This window comes from Scomber scombrus, chromosome 10 (genome assembly GCF_963691925.1).
Source record: "Scomber scombrus chromosome 10, fScoSco1.1, whole genome shotgun sequence".
Lineage (NCBI taxonomy): Eukaryota > Metazoa > Chordata > Actinopteri > Scombriformes > Scombridae > Scomber > Scomber scombrus.
In genome coordinates, this window is record NC_084979.1 from 32,297,618 (window position 1) to 32,322,838 (window position 25,221).

General features: G+C 42.6%; 1 protein-coding gene across 1 annotated transcript in view; it reads left to right on the top strand.

The window, feature by feature from the left end:
* Nucleotides 1-1,791: 1,791 nt before the first annotated feature.
* The window catches only part of LOC133987975 (myosin-7B-like), a 41,283-nt gene continuing 17,853 nt past the window's right edge, over nucleotides 1,792-25,221 (top strand). Inside the window, 28 exon segments of the mRNA XM_062427475.1 lie at nucleotides 1,792-1,891; nucleotides 2,554-2,657; nucleotides 5,237-5,380; nucleotides 5,468-5,624; nucleotides 6,965-6,992; nucleotides 7,431-7,524; nucleotides 7,647-7,739; nucleotides 8,606-8,669; nucleotides 8,853-8,951; nucleotides 9,957-10,060; nucleotides 10,149-10,287; nucleotides 10,610-10,728; nucleotides 10,939-11,088; nucleotides 11,369-11,539; nucleotides 11,791-11,970; nucleotides 13,050-13,182; nucleotides 13,280-13,356; nucleotides 14,820-14,907; nucleotides 15,147-15,264; nucleotides 15,943-16,066; nucleotides 17,013-17,112; nucleotides 17,115-17,148; nucleotides 17,234-17,404; nucleotides 18,023-18,107; nucleotides 19,367-19,609; nucleotides 21,321-21,497; nucleotides 22,001-22,146; nucleotides 23,303-23,393. Of these exon segments, the coding sequence (XP_062283459.1) occupies nucleotides 1,792-1,891; nucleotides 2,554-2,657; nucleotides 5,237-5,380; nucleotides 5,468-5,624; nucleotides 6,965-6,992; nucleotides 7,431-7,524; nucleotides 7,647-7,739; nucleotides 8,606-8,669; nucleotides 8,853-8,951; nucleotides 9,957-10,060; nucleotides 10,149-10,287; nucleotides 10,610-10,728; nucleotides 10,939-11,088; nucleotides 11,369-11,539; nucleotides 11,791-11,970; nucleotides 13,050-13,182; nucleotides 13,280-13,356; nucleotides 14,820-14,907; nucleotides 15,147-15,264; nucleotides 15,943-16,066; nucleotides 17,013-17,112; nucleotides 17,115-17,148; nucleotides 17,234-17,404; nucleotides 18,023-18,107; nucleotides 19,367-19,609; nucleotides 21,321-21,497; nucleotides 22,001-22,146; nucleotides 23,303-23,393 (3,333 nt within the window).

A 25,221-nucleotide genomic window follows, 5' to 3' on the forward strand; every position in this document is an offset into this window, starting at 1 on the left:
TAAACAGGGAGGATTATATTGAAGCTTTTTGTTTACTATATTACATTATGACACATCTGTGTGTGAGTTGGTTGCAGACCTTGACTCACAGATTACTGTTCTATCAGTCAGTCTTAATCATTTAGTTATGTACCTCCTTTGTGGACAGTCAGATCTTGAATAACTGGTGTCATGTATTCTCTGTTGGCAGAACAGCGCACGTTGTAGTAAGTAAGTAGTAAGTACGAGTCGTGTGCTGGTTTTGCTGTGCTGACGGCCTGCAGACTTTGTCGATCCAGAAATGAAACTGTTCAAGTGATTATAGTGTCAGATACAATGGTGTTGTCTTGTCCAGTGATGATACACTCCAACTCTGTCTGGTTGTTGTTGAAAATCTTTTTGGGACTTGGAGGGTTCAATGTCATTGTGACGGGAGCTACATGACGGACAGGAACAGAAAAAACAAACAGAAACATGTTGACACTTTTTTCTGAACATTTGAGGTTTTACTGCAACATCACAGGAGACAGAGTTGGTCAGTCAGCAGATCAGTGGAAGTACAACCTGCAGGATTGGTTGAGCCCCCTTGTAGCTGAGAAGTTAAAAAAAATGTTTACACAGAAATACACAAACCTCCTGCGTTTTACTTTGAAGTCTGAAATCCGTGCTGAAATTTAAGTGTCTTTTTTTGTTGGTCCATCCATAAATCTCTTGTGTAAACTCTTACTTGTTACTAGTTCATACAGCATTGGATGTTAAAGACTTGCAGGTGTTCACGTCATTTGAGAACAAAAGCAGATTGTATTATAACTAAATTGGTCATTTTAAAATACTGTGCTTTGATGATGTCACACATCAGTCTGTTAGTTAAGTCACTTTTCACGTTTCCTGTTCTATTTTGATAGTCTTTCACTTCCTGCCCTCATGTGTTTCCTGCCTGTGTGATTACCTGCTTCGCCCTAATGTGCTGCACCTGTCTCATTGTCTTCCCTCTGATAGTCCGTGTTGTTGTTCCAGCGTTCCAGCATTATTTAGTAGACACTTTGTGAGCCTTCAGTGATTTTTGACCAGTTTCTGCTTCTCTGATTGATCTTCTGTGTATCGACCGTTGGCATCGATCAAAGGACTGTTTCTGTTTTATCACCAAGTACCAGTTTGCATTTGAGTCCCTACTCAGATAAAGTTGGACATATAAATACATTCAGTTTCCCAGTCTTCATTAGGACATCTCTGATATCTTTGACTCGTGTTCTCCTTCATGAACAATTTAGAAACCAAAAAGGGAGAAATTCATATTTTATATCTTTTTCTACTTGGCTGTTTTTTTAATGTTTGCTTCTCAAGTAGTTAAAGTTCTTCACAGTTGTATCAGCGTTGGTCTTCAACCAGGTTCTTGAAATCTCACGGTTCTTTTACAAGAGTGTTCTCTAATATTGTTTCTTCGAGGTACTGGGAGGTAATGGAGGTACTGGGAGGTACTGGGAGGTACTGGAGGTATTGGGAGGTATTGAGAGGTAATGGGAGGTAATGGGAGGTACTGGGAGGTACTGGGAGGTACTGGGAGGTATTGGGAGGTACTTGGTCTTCTTCAAACATGTTCTTCAAACATGTTCTTGAAATCTCACGGTTCTTTTACAAGATTGTTCTCTAAGATTGTTTCTGATTGTTCTTCATGGTTCTTCGAGGCTTCTGCAGCTTAGGAACCACAAGTAGCATCATCATTTATGGATGGACTTTATGGAAACTGGAACACCAAATACTTCAGACTTCACCTTTAAAATAATGACCGTTTCCATGTGCTGTTGTGCTCAGATGCCTCGTTTCCTGGACATGAAGGAGTTAGGAGAATCTGCTCCTTTCCTTCGTCTCACCAACATGGAGCAGCTGGCTGCCAAAGCGCAGGCGTTCGATGGTAAAGAAAACATTTAACCTTCCTGTCGTCCTCCCGGGTCAAATTGACCCCGTCTGTTTTTGACTGTTTTTTTTTCCTCCCTTCCGTCTGTCCTTCCTTCCTCCCTCCTTCTCTCTTTCTTTCCTTGCTCTCTCGTTCCTCCCTTCCTTCCTTCCTTCTGTCCTTCCTTTCCTTCCTCCCTTCCTTCTTTCCTCCGTCCTCCCTTCCTCCATCCCCCTTTCTTCCTTCCTTCTGTCTTTCCTTTCCTTCCTCCCTTCCTTCTTTCCTCTGTCGTTCTTTCCTTCCTTTTTCCCTTCCTCTTTTCCTGTCTCCCTTCCTCTTTTCCTTTCTCCTTCCCTCCCTCCCTCGTACCTTCCTTCTTTCCTCCTTCCTTCCTTCCTTCCTTCTTTCCTTTCTTCCTTCCTTCCTCCCTTCCTTCTTTTCTTTCTTCCTCCTTCCTTTCCTTCCTTCTTTCCTTCTTCCCTCCTTCCTTCCTTCCTTCCTCCCTCCTTTCCTTCCTTGACTCGAGGACAACAGGAGGGTTAAAAACATAAAACCATAATGTGTATTCAAATGTTTCAAATGTGTGCTTTGACTTGTAGTTATCTCTTTCTTCTGTATATATGTGTACATACAGTATATATATTAAATATTAAATATGTTTTTAATTGTTTAACTTTCAGGTACGAAGCGTGTTTGGATGTCCGATGATGTTGAAGCGTACACTGAAGTGGAAGTCAGAGAGCTGAATGGAGACAAAAGCACTGTGGAGACCAAAGATGGACGGGTCAGTCAGTCACTTAGTTAATCACTCAATTAGAGGGTTTATTATTATTATTATTATTATTATTATTATTATTATTATTATTATTATTATTATTATTATTATTATTATTATTATTATCTATTTATGATTTAGTCAGTGGAATTATAAGTCACTGGAGTTTTCTTAATAGTAGTTATAGAGGTTACGTAGCAGCTGGGATTCAACAACATGTGGATTTTGTTTCCCTTCTTTCTACAATCTGAACATGTTATTGATATAGAAGAACACAGACTAGACAATATATTTATTTATATTTAAATAGACCCTAGATAAATAGATTGATATTGTGTCTGGATGTTAAAAAAAAGAGGACTAGCCTCATTCATTCATTCATTCATTCACCATCCTGAGGAAAAAAAAGCAAAAAATAAATAAGTCAACGATGGGATTATAAATACAAATTAAAAACACTGAAATTAACACAACACAACTGTAAAATAAGTAAATGTTGACAGGCAGGCAGTGAAGACTTACATTAAGACTCATCAATGAGCCTTTCAACACATTGATTTGACTGTAATCATCAAATTTACATTTAATATAAACATGAACACACCATCATTCTTCATAGATATAAATTATTCTGTAATCTACCTTGGAAAATAAAATGAATCAAGATTTTACCTCATTAATCAACAAGTGTCTATAGAAAATATCCCATTAATGCTGCCACATATTCACTGTTTACATGTTAAAATCTGCTCAAATCTAAATGCTTGTGTAACCCCTGGTTACCAAAACAGTGAAATAAAGTAATTGGATAACTTAGAAAATGTATTAAAGAAACGTGTATTTATGTGGGTTTGATTTTAATAATAAAATTAATTAATACAAAAATAAATAATTAATTTTAAATGTATTTAGATAAACAACCGTTATAAATAACCGCTGTACCAGAGACTATATAAGCCTGTCACCCAGCTGTCAAAGCAGCAGCTGATCCAGACCCAGACAGTTGAGCCGAACCCAGAAATTGAAGTTGATTGAAAGAGAGCTAAACCTGGAGCAGTCACCCTACTGCTGCTCTTCTTCAGTAGTAAAATCCTGGTGAGTTTGACTTTAAACCAATTCGTTGTAAATATAGCAATATTCACTGAAAACAAGAAGAAACAAAAAGAAAAAACGTTAGCGCTAGCCGCGCTAGCATTAGCAACGGTTAGCAACGGTTAGCCACCGCTGATGTTGATAACTGTTGGTGGCTGTTGATAGCTGTGGGTGCTAATGGTCCTAGCGTTAGCGGAAGTTAGCAACTGCTAGCATTGGTAGCCGTTTATAGCCGTTGGTGCTAACAACGCTATCGTTAGCAATTGTGAATTAATAACTGATTAGTAGCTATTTTGAGTTGTGTGTCTATAGAAATCAATTTGTATATAAGTCAATGTTAAAGTTTTATTAGTTGTACTGTAATTATCATATTGTATATATCTTAAGCTAAATTGATATAACCTGTTTGTAATTCTGTTATCGATTTTTAATGTCTCAATGATTGAAAAGAAAAGAGAGACGAGAAAACATGATAAGATAAGGAAGAAAGCAAGTTTTATTTTGTTTAGTTTATTAAAATTTCAATCAAATGATAATTTGTAAATATAGAACAAGAGTGATTTTGGAAAAAAAAAGGAAAGGGAAAAAAAAGTATTTGAGCTGTGTAGTGATTATTATTATTATTTTTTGGCTTTGTGGGTACAAGGCCAGGTCCTCATCCTCATCCTCATCTTCATCCTCGTCCTTGTCATCACCCTCCTCATCATCCTCCTCGCCCTCATCATCCTTGTCATCATCTGCACCAGAGATTCTTCAGCTCGGCTGGTTCCAGTAGGGACATTACAGTCGGGCTGAAGTGGCGAGCCAACCCTGAACCAGTAGAAACGTTTGTTTTGTTTTGTTTCTTTTATTGATACTGAATGTTTTTTGATATTTTTATTGTTGTTATTATTTTGTTAGCATTTTATTTTGTTGAATTAGAAAGGGAAAAATAGGGTTGAACGAACCACCTGTTGGGTAGAGACCAAAATAGAAATAAATAGTTTAATTATAGCTTAATTAGTAAAAAGACTAAACAAAGACATTTTAATCATTTAAATTTAGCAGTTAATACTAAATTAAATTAATAATTAACAATAATTAGATACTCACCCGACAGGTGGATTCCAGATTGTACGTAAAGAAAAGAGGGAAAAGACTATTTATTTTTGTATTTATTTATTTTTATATATGTGGTAGTGTCATTGTTATGTCTGGTAAATGTTGTTATTTTGAGAAAAGAGAAAGAGAAAAAAGAACTGATTAATGAAATTAAATAAATTCTGTATTTACCTTTTAATCATAACAGTTTGTGTTTGGTGTCCAGTTGCTTTTCGATGCACATTTCTCCTGAGTGAATTTAGACTTCTGAGACGCTGGTCCAAATTGTATGTGAGTCCTCTCTTGTGTTATAGAGAGGCTATCTAATTTTAAAGAAAGTCTACTTCTGGTTGTTACACTCGTCAACACTCAACCAGAGAGATCGTAGAAGCTAAATAAAGTTTTCTATGTTTCAGTTCCTGGTAGTAAAGGAAGACGATCTCCAGCCGATGAACCCTCCCAAGTTCGACATGATGGAGGACATGGCAATGCTGACTCACCTCAACGAGGCGTCGGTCCTCTTCAACCTGAAGAGGAGATACAGCATGTGGATGATCTATGTTAGTGTCTGACTCATTCTTCTATAATAAGTCTCGCTCCTCTCTCTCTTTCTTTCTAACATTTCTAACTGTCTTTCTGTCTGTCAGACCTACTCTGGTCTGTTCTGTGTGACAGTCAATCCGTACAAATGGCTGCCGGTCTACTCTCCTGAGGTGGTGACGGCGTATAAAGGGCGACGTCGCTCAGACATGCCGCCTCACATCTACGCCATCGCTGACAACGCCTACTATGACCTGCTGCAGAGTGAGTCACCTTTAACCTCTGCAGCTAAAACACACATTAACCCTACAGAAGCTGTGTCTCAATTCAGAGGCTGCATCCTTAGAAGGACACGAAGGAAGGTCTACAAAGGTCTGTGTAATAAACTGCAGAGACATTAGAGCCGGCTGGAAATCACCAAACCGGCCTGACCACATGTTGCCAATCTAAATGGTTATTTTCTTGTCTGAAAACCTAATAAAGTGACATATTAAAGACTTTATTTAACAGGTTTTCAGTTATATAAACAATCAAACATAAACAGACATACAGAATGTCAGAGACCATAATCCCATATGCCTCCCCTTGGGACCAAGAGTACACGAGAGAAAGAAAAAAAAAAAAAAAAAAGACCCATCGACATTTGACAAAATTTCAGACTTGCAACGACCTTAGTGATCTTGAAATGATGATTATGATGACCAATTAGGCATAGACAAAGCATGGCAGAGTTTGAAAAGGAAAGAGTGAAAGAGTTCATTGTTAAATCTGTCAGAGTCGAAGTTCACTATCGGTGGACCGGTCAGACAGGTCAGCTACACTCATCGTCTAGATGACATGATCTATTAGAAATTTAACTTCTTCACATATTCAATAAATGGGGACCACACCCTCTCAAATTTGTCATCTGACCCCTTCAATGTATGTCAGATTTTTTCAAGTTGGAGCAGAGACAGTACCTCCTGGATCCATCTTATAAAGTGACATATTAACAGACCTACAGTGAAATCAATCAATTAGTCAATCAATCAATTAGTTAATTAATGCCCTTATTGTCATTACGCAACAGTACAACAAAATTGTGTGTCCCCAGAGTATGATAATACATAAAGACAGCAACAATGAGACACATTCAGGAAGGGTCTTTCCTCATTCTGTATCCACATTTTGAATATTTACCTGATCAATCTCCTCAAAGTTACTGAACATAGAAATGATTATAAGCATTATATTCTGACACTAGTTTACATTATTCACATCTCAATTTTGAGAAATCACATTTTGCCTGTAATTTTGGCAGACAAAATTACTACAATACCCATGAGCCTTGGCTCTGTTGCTGGTTCAATGCATCAGGATTCTCTAGTTAGCTTCTAGCCTTTGATATCAATGGTTTCTATTTTCTACATTAACTGTCACAGACCTGACTTAGATCAACTTAATTAGACCAGATGTTAATTTGATTGCAGAGTGGACAGAACATTTAACGTACAAAGTGAGCAAGGAAATACTTTGTTTGCCTGATACTGTGTGACAAGTTCTGAGTTCTGCTACCAGTCGGTCCTCTGCTGCTTCCTTCACATGGCTTTTATTTTCCTCCACAGACCGTGAAAACCAGTCAATGCTGATCACGTAAGTCAAAAACCCACAGTCCTCCTTCTGTGGAAACATGGATTTAAAAGTTGATCTGAAGCTAATATGAAGCTTCAGTCAAATCTTCATCTTCTATGTTTCAACGTTACAGTGTTTTTAGTATCAAAGTCTTTTTGTTACTATACTTCCACCACAGCTCAACAGGGAAACACTAAGAGGGAATCTGATGCTAAAAAAACTGTAAATGTGTCAGATATCACTTGATATGAATAACTCAGACTGATGAAGCTCAATAGAAGCTGATCAGCTACTTTAAATGACTGTGTGGAAACACTGTGATACAGTCCTCCATCACTGAACACTGGAAGCACAATTGAAGGTTTTAATATTCAGTATGAACAGGAGGAATGATTACAGACAGGAAAACCTCTTTCATTTGACCTAAATTGAAATCCTTCTGTTATTTTGTCACATTAGCGGCGAGTCGGGAGCAGGAAAGACCGTCAACACTAAGAGGGTGATCCAGTACTTCGCCATCGTCGCTGCTCTGGGTGAAACTGTGAAAAAAGGAGTAAGTCTTCAACATGTCACATCTTTATATTGATCAGCATTTTGTTGGTTTAGTTCAATATGATCACAAACTTTAGAAAGACATTTCACTGTGGACTGACTCTTCATCTCTCTGTGTTTCAGGGTTCTTTAGAGGACCAGATCATTGAAGCTAATCCAGCCATGGAGGCGTTTGGAAATGCAAAAACCATCCGTAACGACAACTCCTCCCGCTTTGTGAGTGTACTAAAGTATAATAATGACTAACCAAGTCAGTTCAGATTTGGTGCTTTTGGCATATTGTCTCTATTTTTGGTAATTTTATGGCATGACAGTAGAGTTGCAACAATAAGTTCGTTAATCAATCTGTTAACTATTCAATAAATCACTAACTATTTATATAATTGATAAAGTGTTTAAAGTCCAAATCCAGCTGCTTAACTGTGAATATTTTGGGGTTTCTTTAGTGCTCTGTGACAGTAAACTGAATATCTTTGAGACATTTGAGGACATCAGTTTGGACTTTGGGAAACACACTGATCTACATTTTTCACCATTTTCTGACATTTTAAGGACCAAACAACACATTTATTAATTTTTAAAAAACAACAGATTTTAATCAGTGATTGTCATTTGTAGCCCTAAATGACAGCAGGATGTGTTTTAGATATTCGAGTAGTGGTTCTCTTTGGCTTGTGACCCTTTAAAACTGAACATATGTTTTTTCAGTTTTATTTGAGTATCTTTTGAGGTCTGGGCAGTTATTAAATATATATATAGATTTAAAGAATGTCTCTTAATATCTTGTGACCCCCGCAGATCAATCATGTGACCTCTTGTGGACAACTGGTTTAGAGGATGCTTGTTTAATGGGTTGTTAGCCCTTAATGCTCGTGTGGACAGAAATAATTATGACTAATTTCCCTTTATGAAATCAACAATCCAAGAACTTGAAGTTTAAAACGCAAAATAATACAATTTGTCACTTGTGTCACCTGACCTTTTCTGTCCACAAACGTATTAAAACTAGTCAAAGTTAAAGTAACTTCTATATGCATAACTATAACTGGTTATAATGATGTATCTGTGTTTGTGTGTCTCAGGGAAAGTTCATCAGAATTCATTTTGGACCAACAGGAAAGTTGGCGTCTGCTGACATCGACATCTGTGAGTTGTGTTTGTGTGTAAAGATCCAGGCTGGTTTTAAAGTGGTAATAAAAGTAGAAAGTTTAATCAATGCTTGACATATTTGACACATTTTTACAAAAAGAGGTATTGTTCATATCTTAGTTTGGTTAGTTGTGATTTATAGTCCTGTAGTATAATTGTTGTTGTGTGTGTTTTTATTAGACCTTCTAGAAAAGTCCAGAGTCGTCTTCCAGCAGCCAGGAGAGAGAAGCTACCACATCTACTACCAGATCATGTCCAATCACAAGCCAGAACTACAAGGTAATCCCAACGTTTAGAAATTAGAGCCACATATTATCTCCACATATATAATATTATCTATGCACAACTTTAATTATTTTAAATGTATAGATAATAGTCTTAAGTGTTGTTGGTGTAAGCATCAGTGCTACAACCATAGACTGTATATAAGGAATGGACGTTACATCCGTGACGTTACCCATTGGTTTGTGGACTGCTTTTTGAAAATTTCAGGTGCATGCTGGGAAAAATAAAAACACAGATTCTACTTATATGGGCATCAGGAGGAGCAAGAGGCGCCCTCCTGAACCTGTGAACCAATCAACCTGTCAATCACGACATAGCCACGCCCTAATGCATACCCTGCTTTATCGTCACATATAAAATCAGGGAGGCCAAAATGTCCCAAATGAACATCATACTGCATTGAAGAAGGCTTTAAACTAGCGATTGAGACCATAAACACATTTTGAAAACGTTTACTGAGGTTAGAAATCAAGTGAGAAGTTGGTGAATTCTCCATTGACTTGTATAGAGACGGAAGTCCTTTTGACACCAAAACGGTCGCCCCCTGGTGGCCTTTTGATAGAATGCAGTTTTAAGTTACTTCAGCGTTGGCCTCATTTCAGAGGACCGGAACTCCCCGCCTGGGTTTTATGTATTTTAAATGAAGTTTGGAGGAACGAACACTGATGACGAAGAGACACAACAACACTGATTTTATGTGAAGTTGGGAACCGCTGATATAATCTTAAAGACAAAGCAGTGTAATTTAGAAGATCATTTTATTTCATGTCAAAGTTTAATCTGAGAATCAATTAAAGTTGTCAGATAAATGTTGTTGATTAGAACTATAAAAGGTTATTAAGTGGAGTGGAGCTTCACAGTTTTCTCCTTTTTATATAACGGTTCTTACTGTTTGTATCTTTAATAACTTTGGAAAAGGACAAATGTAAAATGTTAAAATGTATCATGTGGTCCTGTGGGATTTTTTTCCTTTCTTCATGAATCTGTCCTGTGTTTCAGACATGCTGCTGGTGTCCTCAAACCCCTACGACTACCACTTCTGCTCTCAGGGTGTGACCACAGTGGAGAGCATCAAAGACGACGAGGAACTGAAACTCACTGATGTAAGAAACAGCACAAGTGCAATGTGCTGACGGTTTCATCTGTTACTGCCTCCTCCGTCTAACGGTGTGTGTATGTGTGTGTGTTTAGCACGCGATGGACACACTGGGCTTCACACCAGAGGAAAAGTATGGCTGCTATAAGATCGTCGGAGCCATCATGCACTTTGGCAACATGAAGTTCAAAAAAAGGCAGAGAGAGGAGCAGGCCGAGGCCGACGGCACTGAGAGTGAGACGCCTTTAGTTGTTACAAAATGTGATCTGATGATTTTAAATCTTGTGTAAAAGCTGAAGCATGTCCCTGCAGGGTCTATTTATCTACTAAAAGAAGGAATCTGTCTGTGTGTGTGTGTGTTTGTCCTTTGCGTATCTCTTGAACCATTTATCTGATTAACTCCACACTTGACGGATGCATTGCTGGAGTGTTGAACTTGAGTCGAGTTTGATATGAATAAAGCAGGAATCAGTTATCATTCCACTTTGTACAGGAGTCTAGTCCCCCCCCCCACCTATAAATTTAGTGTATTTATGATGTACATGTGTGTGTTAAGGTGTGGATAAGGCAGCCTACCTGATGGGCATCAACTCTGCAGAACTGATGAAAGGTCTGTTGAACCCCCGCGTCAAAGTCGGACATGAGTTCATCATTAAAGGACAGACTGTAGAACAGGTAATCAATCAATCAATCAATCAATCAATCAATCAATCAATCAATCATTCAATCAATCAACCCAGTTTTTCTTTATGTATTCCTTCATCAATGGTGGAGGGAGTATTCAGATCCTTTACTTCTGTACTTTGATGGATCTCGAGATGATGAATACAAACTTTCAGTACTTCTGTCAGTGAAGCTGATAGGCTGCTTTATGTGTGCGTGCAGGTGAACTATGCAGTGGCGGCTCTGGCCAAAGCCACGTACGACCGGATGTTTAAGTGGCTGGTGAGTCGTATCAACTTGTCTTTATACACAGCTCTGCCTCGCCAGTACTTCATCGGAGTCCTCGACATCGCCGGCTTTGAGATCTTTGAGGTAAACCAGAGACAGAAACACACCAGACCTTCAGTAGCTTTAATGATGTTTGGAAAATATGTACAGAATAAAACACCTAACTGTCTGATCTTCATGTTATAGCTTGTTTCTTGAACATGTGCAGGTATAGAAATATAAAAAAGAGACATTGTGGTTTTAGAAGCAGCTGTTCAAAGCGAGACGAGCTGTATATGTATATGGTTCACACAGCTGATCAACACTTGAAACAATCCTCTCTCTTTTCCTTTCTCTCTCTCTTCCTCTCTCTCTCTTTCTGCAGCTCAATAGCTTTGAACAGCTGTGCATCAACTTCACCAACGAGAAGCTGCAGCAGTATTTCAACCACCACATGTTCATCATGGAGCAGGAGGAGTACAAGACCGAAGGGATAGAGTGGACCTTCATAGATTTTGGGTTGGACTTGCAGGCCTGCATCGACCTCATAGAAAGGGTGTGTGTCTTGTTTTGTGACTGATGGTGTGAGGATGCATTTTTCTGAAACCAGGGATTGGTGTATTAATGTTACACTCACTAGGTGGACAGAAACACGACTCCATATGAATAGTAATGTTGATCAGTAACTGCTGGATGTGGGAATAAGCAGCCGTATATATCAGTGTGTTTCTGCAGAAAACTAGTGGATAAAACATCAGTTACTGCAGGTTTACTCAGTGTGTAAACTCTGTGTGTGTGTGTGTGCAGCCCATGGGTATTCTCTCCATCATGGAGGAGGAGTGTATGTTCCCCAAGTCCACGGACCAGAGCTTTAAAACCAAACTCTACGACAACCATCAGGGGAAGTCACCAAACTTCCAGAGGCCGCGTCTGGACAAGAAGCGCAAATATGAGACTCACTTTGAGGTGGTTCACTATGCTGGAGTGGTGAGTATCACTGTTCCACTGCTAATACATCTACTGTAAATACTCATACTGATATTATCCAATAATGCCGTTTCCCCCATATTATAACTCATCAACCAAATTACTATGCATTTCTTTTTACACATTCCTATTTGTGTTGGGAGACAAATAAGCAGGCTGTTTGAGGTCATTTGCTTTTGCAGCTGTAGTGAATAGATGTATCCTAAGAAGTGATGCACAGTATTTTTCAATGATTTTTGACTGGAGCAAAAACTTTCTGGGATCCAGGGTTAGGCGTTAAGGTTAGAGTTGGAGAGTCGGCACTACACTTCTGTAAAAACACAGACAGCCTTTATGGTTGGGGATTATTTACCTTTAATACTTCTGCAGTCTCCACTCAGGACCAGGTGGGGAGTTCTGGTCCTCTGAAATGAGGCCAACGCAGAAGTAACTTAAAACTGCATTCTATGAAAAGGCCACCAGGGGGCGACCGTTTTGGTGTCAAAAGGACTTCCGTCTCTATACAAGTCAATGGAGAATTCACCAACTTCTCACTTGATTTCTAACCTCAGTAAACGTTTTCAAAATGTGTTTATGGTCTCAATCGCTAGTTTAAAGCCTTCTTCAATGCAGTATGATGTTCATTTGGGACATTTTGGCCTCCCTGATTTTATATGTGACGATAAAGCAGGGTATGCATTAGGGCGTGGCTACGTGGTGATTGACAGGTTGATTGGTTCACAGGTTCAGGAGGGCGCCTCATGCCCCTCCTGATGCCCATATAAGTAGAATCCATGTTTTTATTTTTCCCAGCATGCACCTGAAATTTTCAAGATGGCGCTGCTCAGACCCGATACTGTTGGCTTCCAAGCAGCAGTCCACAAACCAATGGGTGACGTCACAGATGTTACGTCCATTTTATATACAGTCTATGCTCAGGACGTCACAGTGATGAATGGAGGACATGAAAAGCCTCTTAGCAGCTAATACTGAGGTCAAAGGTCATGGTCATGTCCATGTATCATACAATAAGTCCATATATAGACATGATGATGGTGATAATTAGGCAGCCTGATGATGACTGTGTTACCTCTCTGTAGGTGCCGTACAACATCACAGGCTGGCTGGATAAGAACAGAGATCCTCTGAATGAGACGGTGGTCACTTTGTTCCAGAAATCCTCCAACAAACTGATGGCTGCACTGTTTGAGAGCTACATCAGCGCAGAGATGGGTAACTTTACACAGAGACACTGTGATCGACTGAAAATATCATGTAGATAATAAAGAACAGAACTATAAGATGAGTGTGTGTTTATGCTGCTTTTCAGCTTGTGACCCGAAGTATGAATCCACACACAGGAAGAGGAAAGCAGCTTCCTTCCAGACAGTTTCACAGTTACACAAGGTGAGTTAAAGGTGCAGTCTGTAGAATTTAGTGGCATCTTAGATCACCATGTACAGTAGCCCAGAATGGACAAACCAAACGCTGACTTTAGAGAGGGACTTTTGTGTTTTTCATTAGTTTTGTGGCCACCGTAGCTTCTCCTACAGCAGAGGTGTCCAAACTGTCCATAAGTGTTCATGTGGCTGCAGGTTTTCATTGCAACCAAGCAGGAGAACACCCGACTGGACCCAATTAATCAACTGATCTCAGGCTTCACACAGCTGATTGGTCGAACTGTGTGCTTTTGATTGGTTAGAACAGAAACCTGCAAGCACGTGGCCCGTTATGGAACAGTTTGGACTCGCCTGTCCTACAGGTTTTGGAAAGTATTCAGTTAACTGCAATACTCAACCTCACCACTAGATGTCACTAAATCCTACACAGTGGACCTTTCTAAATCCTGGTCACACCAGCATTTAAGTCAGCAAATTCAGTTCCTCCCAATGAACCTAGTAAGAACTTTCTATTTTGATGCTGTACGTACTACTGTATTTAGCTAATCAATCAAAATGTATTTGTAGTACAGCCCCCTTTACTACAATTCAAAGAGCTTTACAAATGACTGACTTGATGATAATAAGATGGTAAAACTATACAAATTTAAAATAAAAACTAGATAAAAGATGGCACCAAATGAAACCGGAGGAACAACATTTTAAAACATAAATACAATAAAATATTAAAGTATTTTTATAGTGTTGTTGTTTTTTTGTTTTTTTTCTTTACTGAGGTTAAAGTTCTGAATACTTCTTTTGCCAGTCTGTGAGCAGAGCAGCGACAGTGTGCTTTAGGATTACTGCTAGTTTTTGGTAGGATTTAGAACCCAAAATATTCCTACCAGTTCTTACCAGGCGGGGAGTTCCGGTCCTCTGAAATGAGGCCAACATGGAAGTAACTTAAAACTGCATTCTATCAAAAGGCCACCAGGGGGCGACCGTTTTGGTGTCAAAAGGACTTCCGTCTCTATACAAGTCAATGGAGAATTCACCAACTTCTCACTTGATTTCTAACCTCAGTAAACATTTTCAAAATGTGTTTATGGTCTCAATCGCTAGTTTAAAGCCTTCTTCAATGCAGTATGATGTTCATTTGGGACATTTTGGCCTCCCTGATTTTATGTGACGATAAAGCAGGGTATGAATTAGGGCGTGGCTACGTGGTGATTGACAGGTTGATTGGTTCACAGGTTCAGGAGGGCGCCTTATGCTCCTCCTGATGCCCATATAAGTAGAATCCATGTTTTTATTTTTCCCAGCATGCACTTGAAATTTTCAAGATGGCGCTGCTCAGATCCGAAACTATTGGCCTCCGAGCAGCAGTCCATAAACCAATGGGTGACGTCACGGATGTTACGTCCATTTCTTATATACAGTCTGTGTTCACAACACATGACACACTGCCTCCTCTCTGTTTGTGATATTTAGGAGAATCTAAACAAGCTGATGGCGAACCTCCGCAGCACTCAGCCGCACTTTGTCCGCTGCATCATCCCCAACGAGGGCAAGACGCCAGGTAAGCTCAGCCTCGTTACACACCAGGACACAAATCACAGAAAAATGTCTTTGAACCATAATACCACCAGAAAAATATAGTTTAACTACAAGAAACAAAGAAGCTTTTAGAGATATGAAACTGGAGATGCTTCAAGGTGAAAAATGAAGATTCACACTCAGGGAAAAATAAAGTTTCCTTCAGTGTCACAAATGCAAACATTGTGTAAGATGCCTGAAGTGTCGGTGTGTGTTGTTCAGGTGTGATGGATCCTTTCCTGGTCCTGCACCAGCTGAGGTGTAACGGAGTCCTGGAGGGGATCAGGATTTGCAGGAAGGGCTTTCCGAACCGGATCCTGTACGCAGAGTTTAAACAGCGGTGAGTCTCCAAGCCGTGAAACTCAGAGACATCTTTAACCTTTGTGTCGTCCTCCCGGGTCAAATTGACCCCGTCTGTTTTGACTGTTCCTTCCTTCCTTCCTTCCTCCATTCCTCTTTTCATTTCTCCCTCCCTCCCCCCCTCCCTCCTTCCTTCTTTCCTCCCTCCCTCCTACCTTCCTTCCTTCCTTATTTCCTCCGTCCTTCCTTCATTCCTTTCCTGCCTCCATTCCTTCTTTTTTTCATCCCTTCCTTCCTCCCTCCTTTCCTTCCTTCTTCCTTCCTTCCTCCCTTCCTTCTTTCCTTCCTTCATCCCCTTTCTTCCTTCCTTCTGTCCTTCCTTCCTCCCACCCTCCTTTCCTTCTTTCTTCCTTCCTTCCTCCCTTCCTTCCTCCCTTCCTTCCTTCCTTCCTTCGTCCCTCCCTCCCCCCCTCCTTTCCTTCCTTCCTCCTTCCCTTCCTTTCTTCCTTCCTCCCTCCCTTCCCCCTTCCTTTCCTTCCTCCCTTCCTCCCTTCCTTCCTTGAGTCGAGGACAACAGGAGGGTTAAAATCACTTCTCTTTGTAAAAAAGGCCTTTGACTTAATTTAATCAAGGTTTATTACTACTGTTGTTTTATTGTTGTAACTATTTTATTTCATGCTATTTATTTATTTATATTAACTCTTCGTTGTTTTCTCAGATATCGTATCTTGAATCCGTCTGCGATTCCAGACAACCTGTTTGTGGACAGCAGGAAGGCCGGCGAGAAGCTGCTGGGCTCTCTGGACATCGACCACACGCAGTACAGGTTCGGACAGTCCAAGGTACAAAAACAACAAATGCTGTGATTAAAAGTTCTGTACTATACTGTATTAAACTGTACTGTATTATACTGTACTGTATTATACTGTATTATACTGTATTAAACTGTATTAAACTGTACTGTATTATACTGTATTATACTGTATTATACTGTACTGTATTATACTGTATTATACTGTATTATACTGTACTGTATTATACTGTACTGTATGGTATAATACAGTACAGTACTACTGCAGGTTTCGTCTGCTGGGAGTCCAAACATGATGAGTAAATATGATCACCTCTACTTCTTGTTTCCTCCTCTCTTGTCTCGTCTTATTTTGTTATGTTTTTCCTCCCCTCTAATTTCCTGTCTTCGTCTCTTGTTCCTCTCCTCTCCTCTCCTCCCTCCTCTAACATCTCCTCTCTTGTCTCCTCTCCTCTCCTCTCCTCTCCTCTCCTCCCCTCTAATTTCCATCTTCGTCTCTCGTTTCCTCTCCTTTCCCTTCCTCCTCTAACATCTCCTCTCCTCTCCTCTCCTCTCCTCTCCTCTCCTCCTCCTCTCCTTTCCTCTCCCCTCTCCTCTCCTCTCCTCTCCTCTCCTCTCGTTTCCTCTCCTCTCTCCTCTCCTTTCCTCTCCTCCTCCTCCTCTCCTTTCCCTTCTTCCTCTCTTCTCCTCTCCCCTCTCCTCTCCTCTCCTCTCCTCTCCTCTCCTCTCCTCTCGTTTCCTCTCCTCTCTCCTCTCCTTTCCTCTCCTCCTCCTCCTCTCCTTTCCCTTCTTCCTCTCTTCTCCTCTCCCGTCTCCTCTCCTCTCCTCTCCTCTCCTCTCCTCTCCTCTCCTCTCCTCTCCTCTCCTCTCCTCTCCTTTCCTCTCCTCTCTCCTCTCCTTTCCTCTCCTCCTCCTCCTCTCCTTTCCCTTCTTCCTCTCTTCTCCTCTCCTGTCTCCTCTCCTCTCCTCCTCCTCAGGTCTTCTTTAAGGCGGGTCTGTTGGGTCAGTTGGAGGACATGAGGGACGCCCGCCTGTCTCAGATCCTGACCACCGTGCAGGCCATGTGCAGAGGGAAGCTGATAGGATGGAGCTACAAATGATGATGCAGAAAAAGTTAGAAATGAACAAATATGAACAAATAACAGCAGCAAACATCTGGAGAGAAGCCGTGTGGTCTGATCTGACTTCCTTGTCTCAGGGAGGCTTTGATGGTGATCCAGTTCAACCTCAGGGCGTTCTTCTCGGTGCGGAGGTGGATGTGGATGATGTTGTTCTACAAGCTCCGCCCCCTGCTGAGGAGCGCCCAGGTGGAGCAGGAGCTGGCTGCTCTGAGGGAGGACTACAAAAAACTGAAAGAGGCGTTTGACAGGTCTGGTTTTATATATCAGGTTAGACAGTAAAGGAGTAAGGAGGGAGGGAGGGAGGGATCTGATCTCACAGGTCTGATGCTGCTCCTCCTTCAGGTCGGAGATGAGGCGATGGGATGAGGAAGGGAGGAAGGGAGGAAAGGAGGAGGGAGGGAGGAAGGAAGGAAGGAAGGAAATGAGTAAGGAGGGAGGGAGGTAGGAAAGGAGGAGGGAGGGAGGAAGGAAGGGAGGAGGGAGGGAGGAAGGAAGGAAGGAAGGAAAGGAGTAAGGAGGGAGGGAGGAAGGAAGGACAGGAGGAAGGGATGAGGAAGGGAGGAAGGAAAGGAGTAAGGAGGGAGGGAGGAAGGAAGGAAGGAAAGGAGTAATGAGGGAGGGAGGGAGGAAGGAAGGAAAGGAGTAAGGAGGGAGGGAGGAAGGAAGGAAAGGAGGAGGGAGGGAGGAAGGAATGAAAGGAGTAAGAAGGAAGGAAAGGAGTAAGAAGGAAGGAAGGAAAGGAGTAAGAAGGAAGGAAGGAGGGAGGGAGGGAGGGAGGGAGGGAGGAAGGAAAGGAGTAAGAAGGAAGGAAGGAGTAAGGAGGGAGGGAGGGATGTGATCTCATAGGTCTGCTGCTGCTCCTTCAGGTCGGAGATGAAGCGCTGCGAGGCGGAGGGGAAGCAGGTGGTTCTGGTTCAGGAGAAAAACGACCTGGCTCTGCAGGTTCAAGCTGTAAGTCAAACTGGAGCTTAAAGGAACAGTCACACATGTTGGGAAATAACACGTCTGATAATTCAAAAGTACGACACCAACAGCAGCAATCACAGCTTTTCTTCTTTAAGTTAACATTTGTGTCGTCCTCCCGTGTCAAATGGACCCCCTCTGTTTTGACTGTTCCTTCTTTCCTTTCATCTGTCCTTCCTCCCTCCCTCCTTCTCTCTTTCTTTCCTTCCTCTCTTTCCTCCCTTCCTTCTTTCCTTCCTCCATCCCCCCTTTCCTTCCCTCCTTCTTTCCTTCCCTCCTTCTTTCCTTCCTCCTTCCACCATTCGTTCCCTCCTTCTTTCCTTCCCTCCTTCCTTACCGTCCTCCCTTCTTCCTTCCTTCCTTTCCTTCCTCCCTTCCTTCTTTCCTCCCCGCTTCCTTCTTTCCTCTGTCGTTCTTTTTCTTCCTTCCTCCCTTCCTCTTTTCCTTTCTCCCTCAATCCTTCTTTCCTCCCTCTCTCCTACCTTCCTTCCTTCCTTCCTTCTTTCCTCCGTCCTTCCTTCTTTTCTTTCCTCCCTTCCTTCCTCCCTCCTTTCCTTCCTTCCCTCCTCCCTTCCATCCTTCCTTCATTCCTCCTTTCCTTCCTTCTTCCTCCCTCCTTTCATTCCCTCCTCCCTTCCATCCTTCCTTCCTCCCTCCCTCCTTTCCTTCCTTCCTTCCTCCTTTCCTTCCTTCTTCCTTTCCTCCCTTCCTTCCTTGACTTGAGGACAACAGAAGGGTTAAAAATGAATGATAATATGTCAGCAGTGTCGCCAGAATGACAGAAACCTTTATGTCACATTGTGTCTTGTTGCGTCCTCATGGTTCTTTCCTCCTTCCTTCCTTCCTTCCTTCCTTCTTTCCTTTCCTCCCTTCCTTCCTTCTTCCCTCCTTTCCTTCCTTCCCTCCTCCCTTCCATCCTTCCTTCATTCCTCTTTTCCTTCCTTCTTCCTCCCTCCTTTCCTTCCCACATTCCTTCCACCCTCCCTCCTTTCCTTCCCTCCTCCCTTCCATCCTTCCTTCCTCCCTCCCTCCTTTCCTTCCTTCCTTCCTCCTTTCCTTCCTTCTTCCTTTCCTCCCTTCCTTCCTTGACTTGAGGACAACAGAAGGGTTAAAAATGAATAATAATATGTCAGCAGTGTCGCCAGAATGACAGAAACCTTTATGTCACATTGTGTCTTGTTGCGTTCTCATGGTTCTTTCCTCCCTCCCTCCTTCCTTCCTTCCTTCCTTCCTTCCTCACGGTTCAGGAGCAGGACAACCTGATGGACGCAGAGGACCGCTGCAACCAGCTGATTCAGTCCAAGATCTCGCTGGAGTCGAAGCTGAAGGACATGGGCGAGCGCCTGGAGGATGAGGAGGAGATGAGCGCCACGATGACGTCTAAGAAGCGTCAGCTGGAGGAGGAAGTGGTGTCGCTGAAGAGAGACGTAGACGACCTGGAGATGACGCTCGCTAAAGTAGAGAGAGAGCGACACGGAGTGGAAAACAAGGTGAGACATTAATAAACCAACTTATCTGTTTTAATAAAGGTTTTTAATTAGAATAAAACTACACATTTTATATTTTATTTTATTTATATTTTATTTTCTATCTTTTTAATATTAGTAAATGTCTTATCTGTTGTGCACTTAAATGTTTACTGTTTAGTGTTAGGAAATGTCATGTCTTATCTGTTTTCACCTCGGGATAGTGAGAAACGTCTTCTCGATTCCTTTGTATGTCTGGTACGTGTGAAGAAATTGACATAAAGCTGACTTTACGGGCGGCTGTGGCTCAGGAGGTAGAGCGGTCGTCCACCAATTGGAAGATTGGCGGTTCGATTCCCGGCTCCTCCAGTCTACATGTCCATGTGTCCTTGGGCAAGACACTTAACCCCTAATTGCTCCCGTTGCTGTGCCAACGGTGTATGAATGTGTATGAATGATTAGCTTCCCCTGATGTGCAGGTTGGCACCCTGCGTGGTAGCTCCTGCCATCAGTCTATGAATGTGTGTGAATGGGGTGAATGAGTTGTAGTGTAAAGCGCTTTGAGTGGTCGAAAAGACTAGAAAGGCGCTATATAAGTACAGGCCATTTACCATTTACCATTTACTTTGACTTTTGACTTTGACTTTGACATGCTAATAGACAATACGGGTCTAAAATTCAGCCGACTAATGAAGAGGAAAATAATCAGGGAATAAAAACCAAATAAATAGAATAGAATAGAATATCCTTTATTGTCATTGTACAACAGGTGTCACAACGAGATTGGTTCAGGAGCCTGATGGCCCAGGGATAGAAAGTGTTTCTGAGCCGGTTTGTTCGGCTCTTCAGGGTCCTGTATCTTCTGCCAGAAGGCAGAAGTTTGAAGAGGCCTTGGCCGGGGTGAGATGGGTCAGACAGGATCGTCCTTGCACTGTTTAGCCCCCGAGAGTCTGCAATGTCCTCCAGGGAGGGCAGGGGGCAGCCAATGATTTTTTGTGCCGTCTTGATGACCCCCTGCAGGGCTTTTCTGTCCTTGGCTGTGCAGCCGGCACCGTGATGCAGTACACCAGCACGCTTTCTATCGTGGAGCGATAGAAGGTCTGCAGCAGCTTTGCCTCCAGGTGGCATTTTTTCAGTAGTCTTAAAAAGTGCAGTCTCTGCTGAGCCTTGCCCACAACAGCTGAGGTGTTGGTGTGCCATGTTAGGTCGTCAGCCACACGCACACCGAGAAACCTGAAAGAAGAGACTCTCTCCACACAGACACTGTCTATCTGTAGTGGGGTGGGGTCCACTCTCTTCCTCCTCCAGTCTATCACCATCTCCTTGGTTTTGCGTGTTCAGCAACAGGTTGTTTGCTGAACACCAGGCTACGAGCCTCTGGACCTCCTCCCTGTATGCTGTTTCGTCGCCTTCACAGATGAGACCCACCACTGTAGTGTCGTCTGCGAAACAACCTGTTGCTGAACACTAGCAAAACCAAGGAGATGGTGATAGACTGGAGGAGGAAGAGAGTGGACCCCACCCCACTACAGATAGACAGTGTCTGTGTGGAGAGAGTCTCTTCTTTGGATAGTCCAAGTAGTGCAGGTTAATGAAACTTATAAATATTCCAGACCAAGATGCTTTTCAAGAAAGTCCAAATCTTAGTAATACAAAGAGCGTTTGTGTTGTTAAAATAATATGTAATCTTGAATATATGTTGTTGGCTTCAGTCTGATGAGTTTTCTGTGTGCAGGTGAAGAATTTGTCCCATGAGATGTCGGTCCTGGATGAATCCATCGCAGCTCTGGGCAAAGAGAAAGTCGCTCTGCAGGAAGCTCATCAGCAGGCTCTAAACGATCTCCAGGCTCACGAGGACAAAGTCAACATGCTCGCTAAGACCAAAACCAGACTGGAGCAGCAAGTAGACGATGTAAGAAAAGATCAGTCGACACATGAAAATACTCTGATGGTCATTTGGGTCTGATACACAGTTCAGTTCCTACAAAATGTGTGAATAAAGGTCAATGAAGGACAGGAGGAAGGGATGAGGAAGGGAGGAAACAAGGAAGGAAGTAAGGAGAGAAGGAAGGAAGGAAGGAAGGAAAGGAGCAAGGAAGGAAGGAAGGGAGTAAGGAGGGAGGGAGGATGGAAGGAAGGATGGAAAGAAGTGAGGAAAGAAGTATGGAAGGAGGAGGGAGCAAAGAAAGAGGGAAGGAGGCATTAAAACATTTGTAATAGAAACTCAAGAAAGCAGAACCTAACATTAACAGCAGCCTCTCAGGTTGACGTATGTTTACTAACCTCCCCTCCTCCTCTTCTTCCTCCTCCTCTTCTTCCTCCTCTTCTTCCTCCTCCTCTTCTTCCTCCTCTTCTTCCTCCTCCTCTTCTTCCTCCTCTTCTTCTTCCTATTCCTCCTCCTCTTCCTCCCTGCAGCTGGAAAGCTCCCTGGAGCTGGAGAAGAAGGTCCGGGTTGAGCTGGAACGAACCAAACGGAAGCTGGAGGGGGATCTGAAGCTGTCGGTGGACTCGGTGAAGGATCTGGAGAACCAGAGAGAGGAGCTGGAGGAGCGGCTGAAGAAGTACGAAAAACTTTATTATTCATCTTTAAACCTTTCAGACCTGATTTATTGAGTTGAGCCAGAAGGAGAAGAGACTCATTTAATAACGATGATATAAAAATAAACAGATTTGCACCATTTTTGACCAAAAGTAAGACTGAATGCTCCTGAAAATGTCAAATGGTGTAACCACAAAAGAATGATAAATATTACATATTTGATCACCTACAGTGTATTTAAGTGGACTCATACTAATAATGACTTAATTTAACCTTTGTGTCGTCCTCCCGGGTCAAATTAACCCCGTCTGTTTTGACTGTTCCTTCTTTCCTTCCTTCCTTCCTTCCTTCTCGCTTTCTTTCCTTCCTCTCTCGTTCCTCCCTTCCTTATTTCCTTGCTCCATCCCCTTTCTTCCTTCCTTATGTCCTTCTTCCCTCCCTCCTTCTATCTTTCTTTCCTCCCCCTACCTTCCTCCCTTCCCATGTCCTTCTTTCCTTCCTTCCTCCCTTCCTCTTTTCCTTTCTCCCTTTCCTCCCCCCTACCTTCCTCCCTTCCCCTGTCCTTCTTTCCTTCCTTCCTCCCTTCCTCTTTTCCTTTCTCCCTCCCACCTTCCCTCCTTCCTTCTTTCCTCCCTTCCACTTTTCCTTCCTTCTTCCTCCCTCCTTTCCTTCCTTCTTTCCTTCCTCCCTCCCTCCCTCCCTTCCTCCCTTCTTCCTCCCTTCCTTCCTTGAGTCGAGGACAACAGGAGGGTTAAAAACATCAAATAAAAAGATGATGCATTTGGTTCATATTGAGACGGACATATCCTCAAAACAACCATTTCTTTTAAATACGTTTTGACTAAAAACAAAAACATAGTGCTGCATTGCTATAAGTGGATTATATTTATTCCACCTTTTAGTTCACACTTATTTTCCTGTGTATATAATACTGGTTACACCAATTGACACTGGGCTGCATCACGTCATTGACCATTACACAAAATATGCATTACCTGTATGTTTGTGAAAGACGGTGAGCTGTGATTGGTCGAGGGCCAACGTGTCCCTGCCGAATCACAGCAAGGATTATTAATAATAATAATGAGTGAAGCATGCAGCATGAAAACAATCACTCTCTCACCTGTTCCTGCTCTACTGTAACTGTTGATTATTTCTCTCTTCAAACCTTCCTAAAGGAAAGACTTCGACTTGGCTCAGCTTCAGTCTAAAGTTGAGGACGAGCAGAGTTTGGCCGCTCAGCATCAGAAGAAGATCAAAGAGCGTCAGGTTGGTTTAACCTTCGTGTCAAATTGACCCCTTCTGTTTTGACTGTTCCTTCTTTCCTCTGTCCTTCTTTCCTTCCTTCCTTCCTAACGTCCTCACTTCCTTCTTTCCTCTGTCTTTCTTTCCTCTCTTCCTTCCTTCTCTCTTTCTTTCCTCCCTCTCTCTTTCCTCCCTTCCTACTTTCCTTCCTCCATCCCTCCCTCCTTCCTTCTTTCCTCTGTCCTTCCTTCCTTCTTTTTCTTTCCTTCCTCCCTTCCTTCCTTTCCTCCCTTCCTTCCTCCCTCCTTTCCTTCCTTCCTCCATCCCTCCCTCCCTCCTTTCCTTCCTTCTTCCTCCCTTCCTTCTTACGTTCCTTCCTCCATCCTCCTTCTTTCCTCCCTCCCTTCTTCTTTCCTTCCCTCTTTCCTTTGTCCTTCTTTCCTTTTTTCCTCCTTTCCTTTTTTCCTCCTTTCCTCTTTTCATTTCTCCCTCCCTCCCTCCTACCTTCCTTCCTTCTCTCCTTCCTTCCTTCCTTTCCTCCCTTCCTTCCTCTCTCCGTAACTTCCTTCCTCCCTCCCTCCTTTCCTCCTTCTTCCTCCTCCTTTCCTTCCCTCTTCCTCCCTTCCATCCTTCCTTCCCCCCTCCCTTCCTTCCTTCTTCCTCCCTTCCTTCCTCCTTTCCTCCTTCCTTTCCTTCCTTCTTCCTCCCTCCTTTCCTTCCTTCTTCCTCCCTTCCATCCTTCCTTCTTCCTCCCTTCCTTCCTCCTTTCCTTCCTTCTTCCTCCCTTCCTTCCTACGTTCTTTCCGTCTTCCTCCCTTCCTTCCTACGTTCCTTCCGTCTTCCTCCCTTCCTTCCTCCTTCCTTGACTTGAGAACAACAGGATGTAAGTGTAACCATGATCTTCCCATCAGACTCGTGTGGAGGAGCTGGAGGAAGCGTTGGAGGCAGAGCGGACGTGGCGCTCCAAAGCCGAGCGTCAGAGGAACGATATCGCCCGAGAGCTGGAGGAGCTGGGAGAGAAACTGGAGGAAGCCGGAGGAGCTCGGCTGCTCACATCGCCCTCAACAGGTCAGAAACTGTCACAACACATCAACCAAATGTGGCTCCATTTAACCCTCCTGTTGTCCTCGAGTCAAGGGAGGAAGAAGGAAGGAATGATGGAGGAAAGAAGGAAGGAGGGAGAAAGGAAAAGAGGAATGGGGGAAGGTAGGGGGGAGGAAAGAAAGAGAGAAGGAGGGAGGGAGGAAAGAAGGAAGGAAAGAAGGAGAGAGGGAGGAAGGAAGGAAGGACAAAAGGAAGGAAGGAAGGAAGGAGAGGAAGAAGGACGGAAGGAAGGCAGGAAAGAAGGAAGGAATACCCAATACAGCTCTGCTCTGTTCGGATCTCACCACTTTTTGTACTAAAGTTGAACCTCTATGACAAAATAATCAGTTAAAGCTTCATTGATGGCAGAAGAATTCATAATAAGTGGATTAAGTTAAAGAATGAGAGGTTTAGAGGTTCTTCAACTTCATACCAGGCGGGGAGTTCCGGTCCTCTGAAATGAGGCCAACGCGGAAGTAACTTAAAACTGCATTCTATCAAAAGGCCACCAGGGGGCGACCGTTTTGGTGTCAAAAGGACTTCCGTCTCTATACAATTCAATGGAGAATTCACCAACTTCTCACTTGATTTCTAACCTCAGTAAACGTTTTCTTCAAAATGTGTTTATGGTCTCAATCGCTAGTTTAAAGCCTTCTTCAATGCAGTATGATGTTCATTTGGGACATTTTGGCCTCCCTGATTTTATATGTGACGATAAAGCAAGGTATGTATTAGGGCGTGGCTACGTCGTGATTGTTCAAGATGGCGC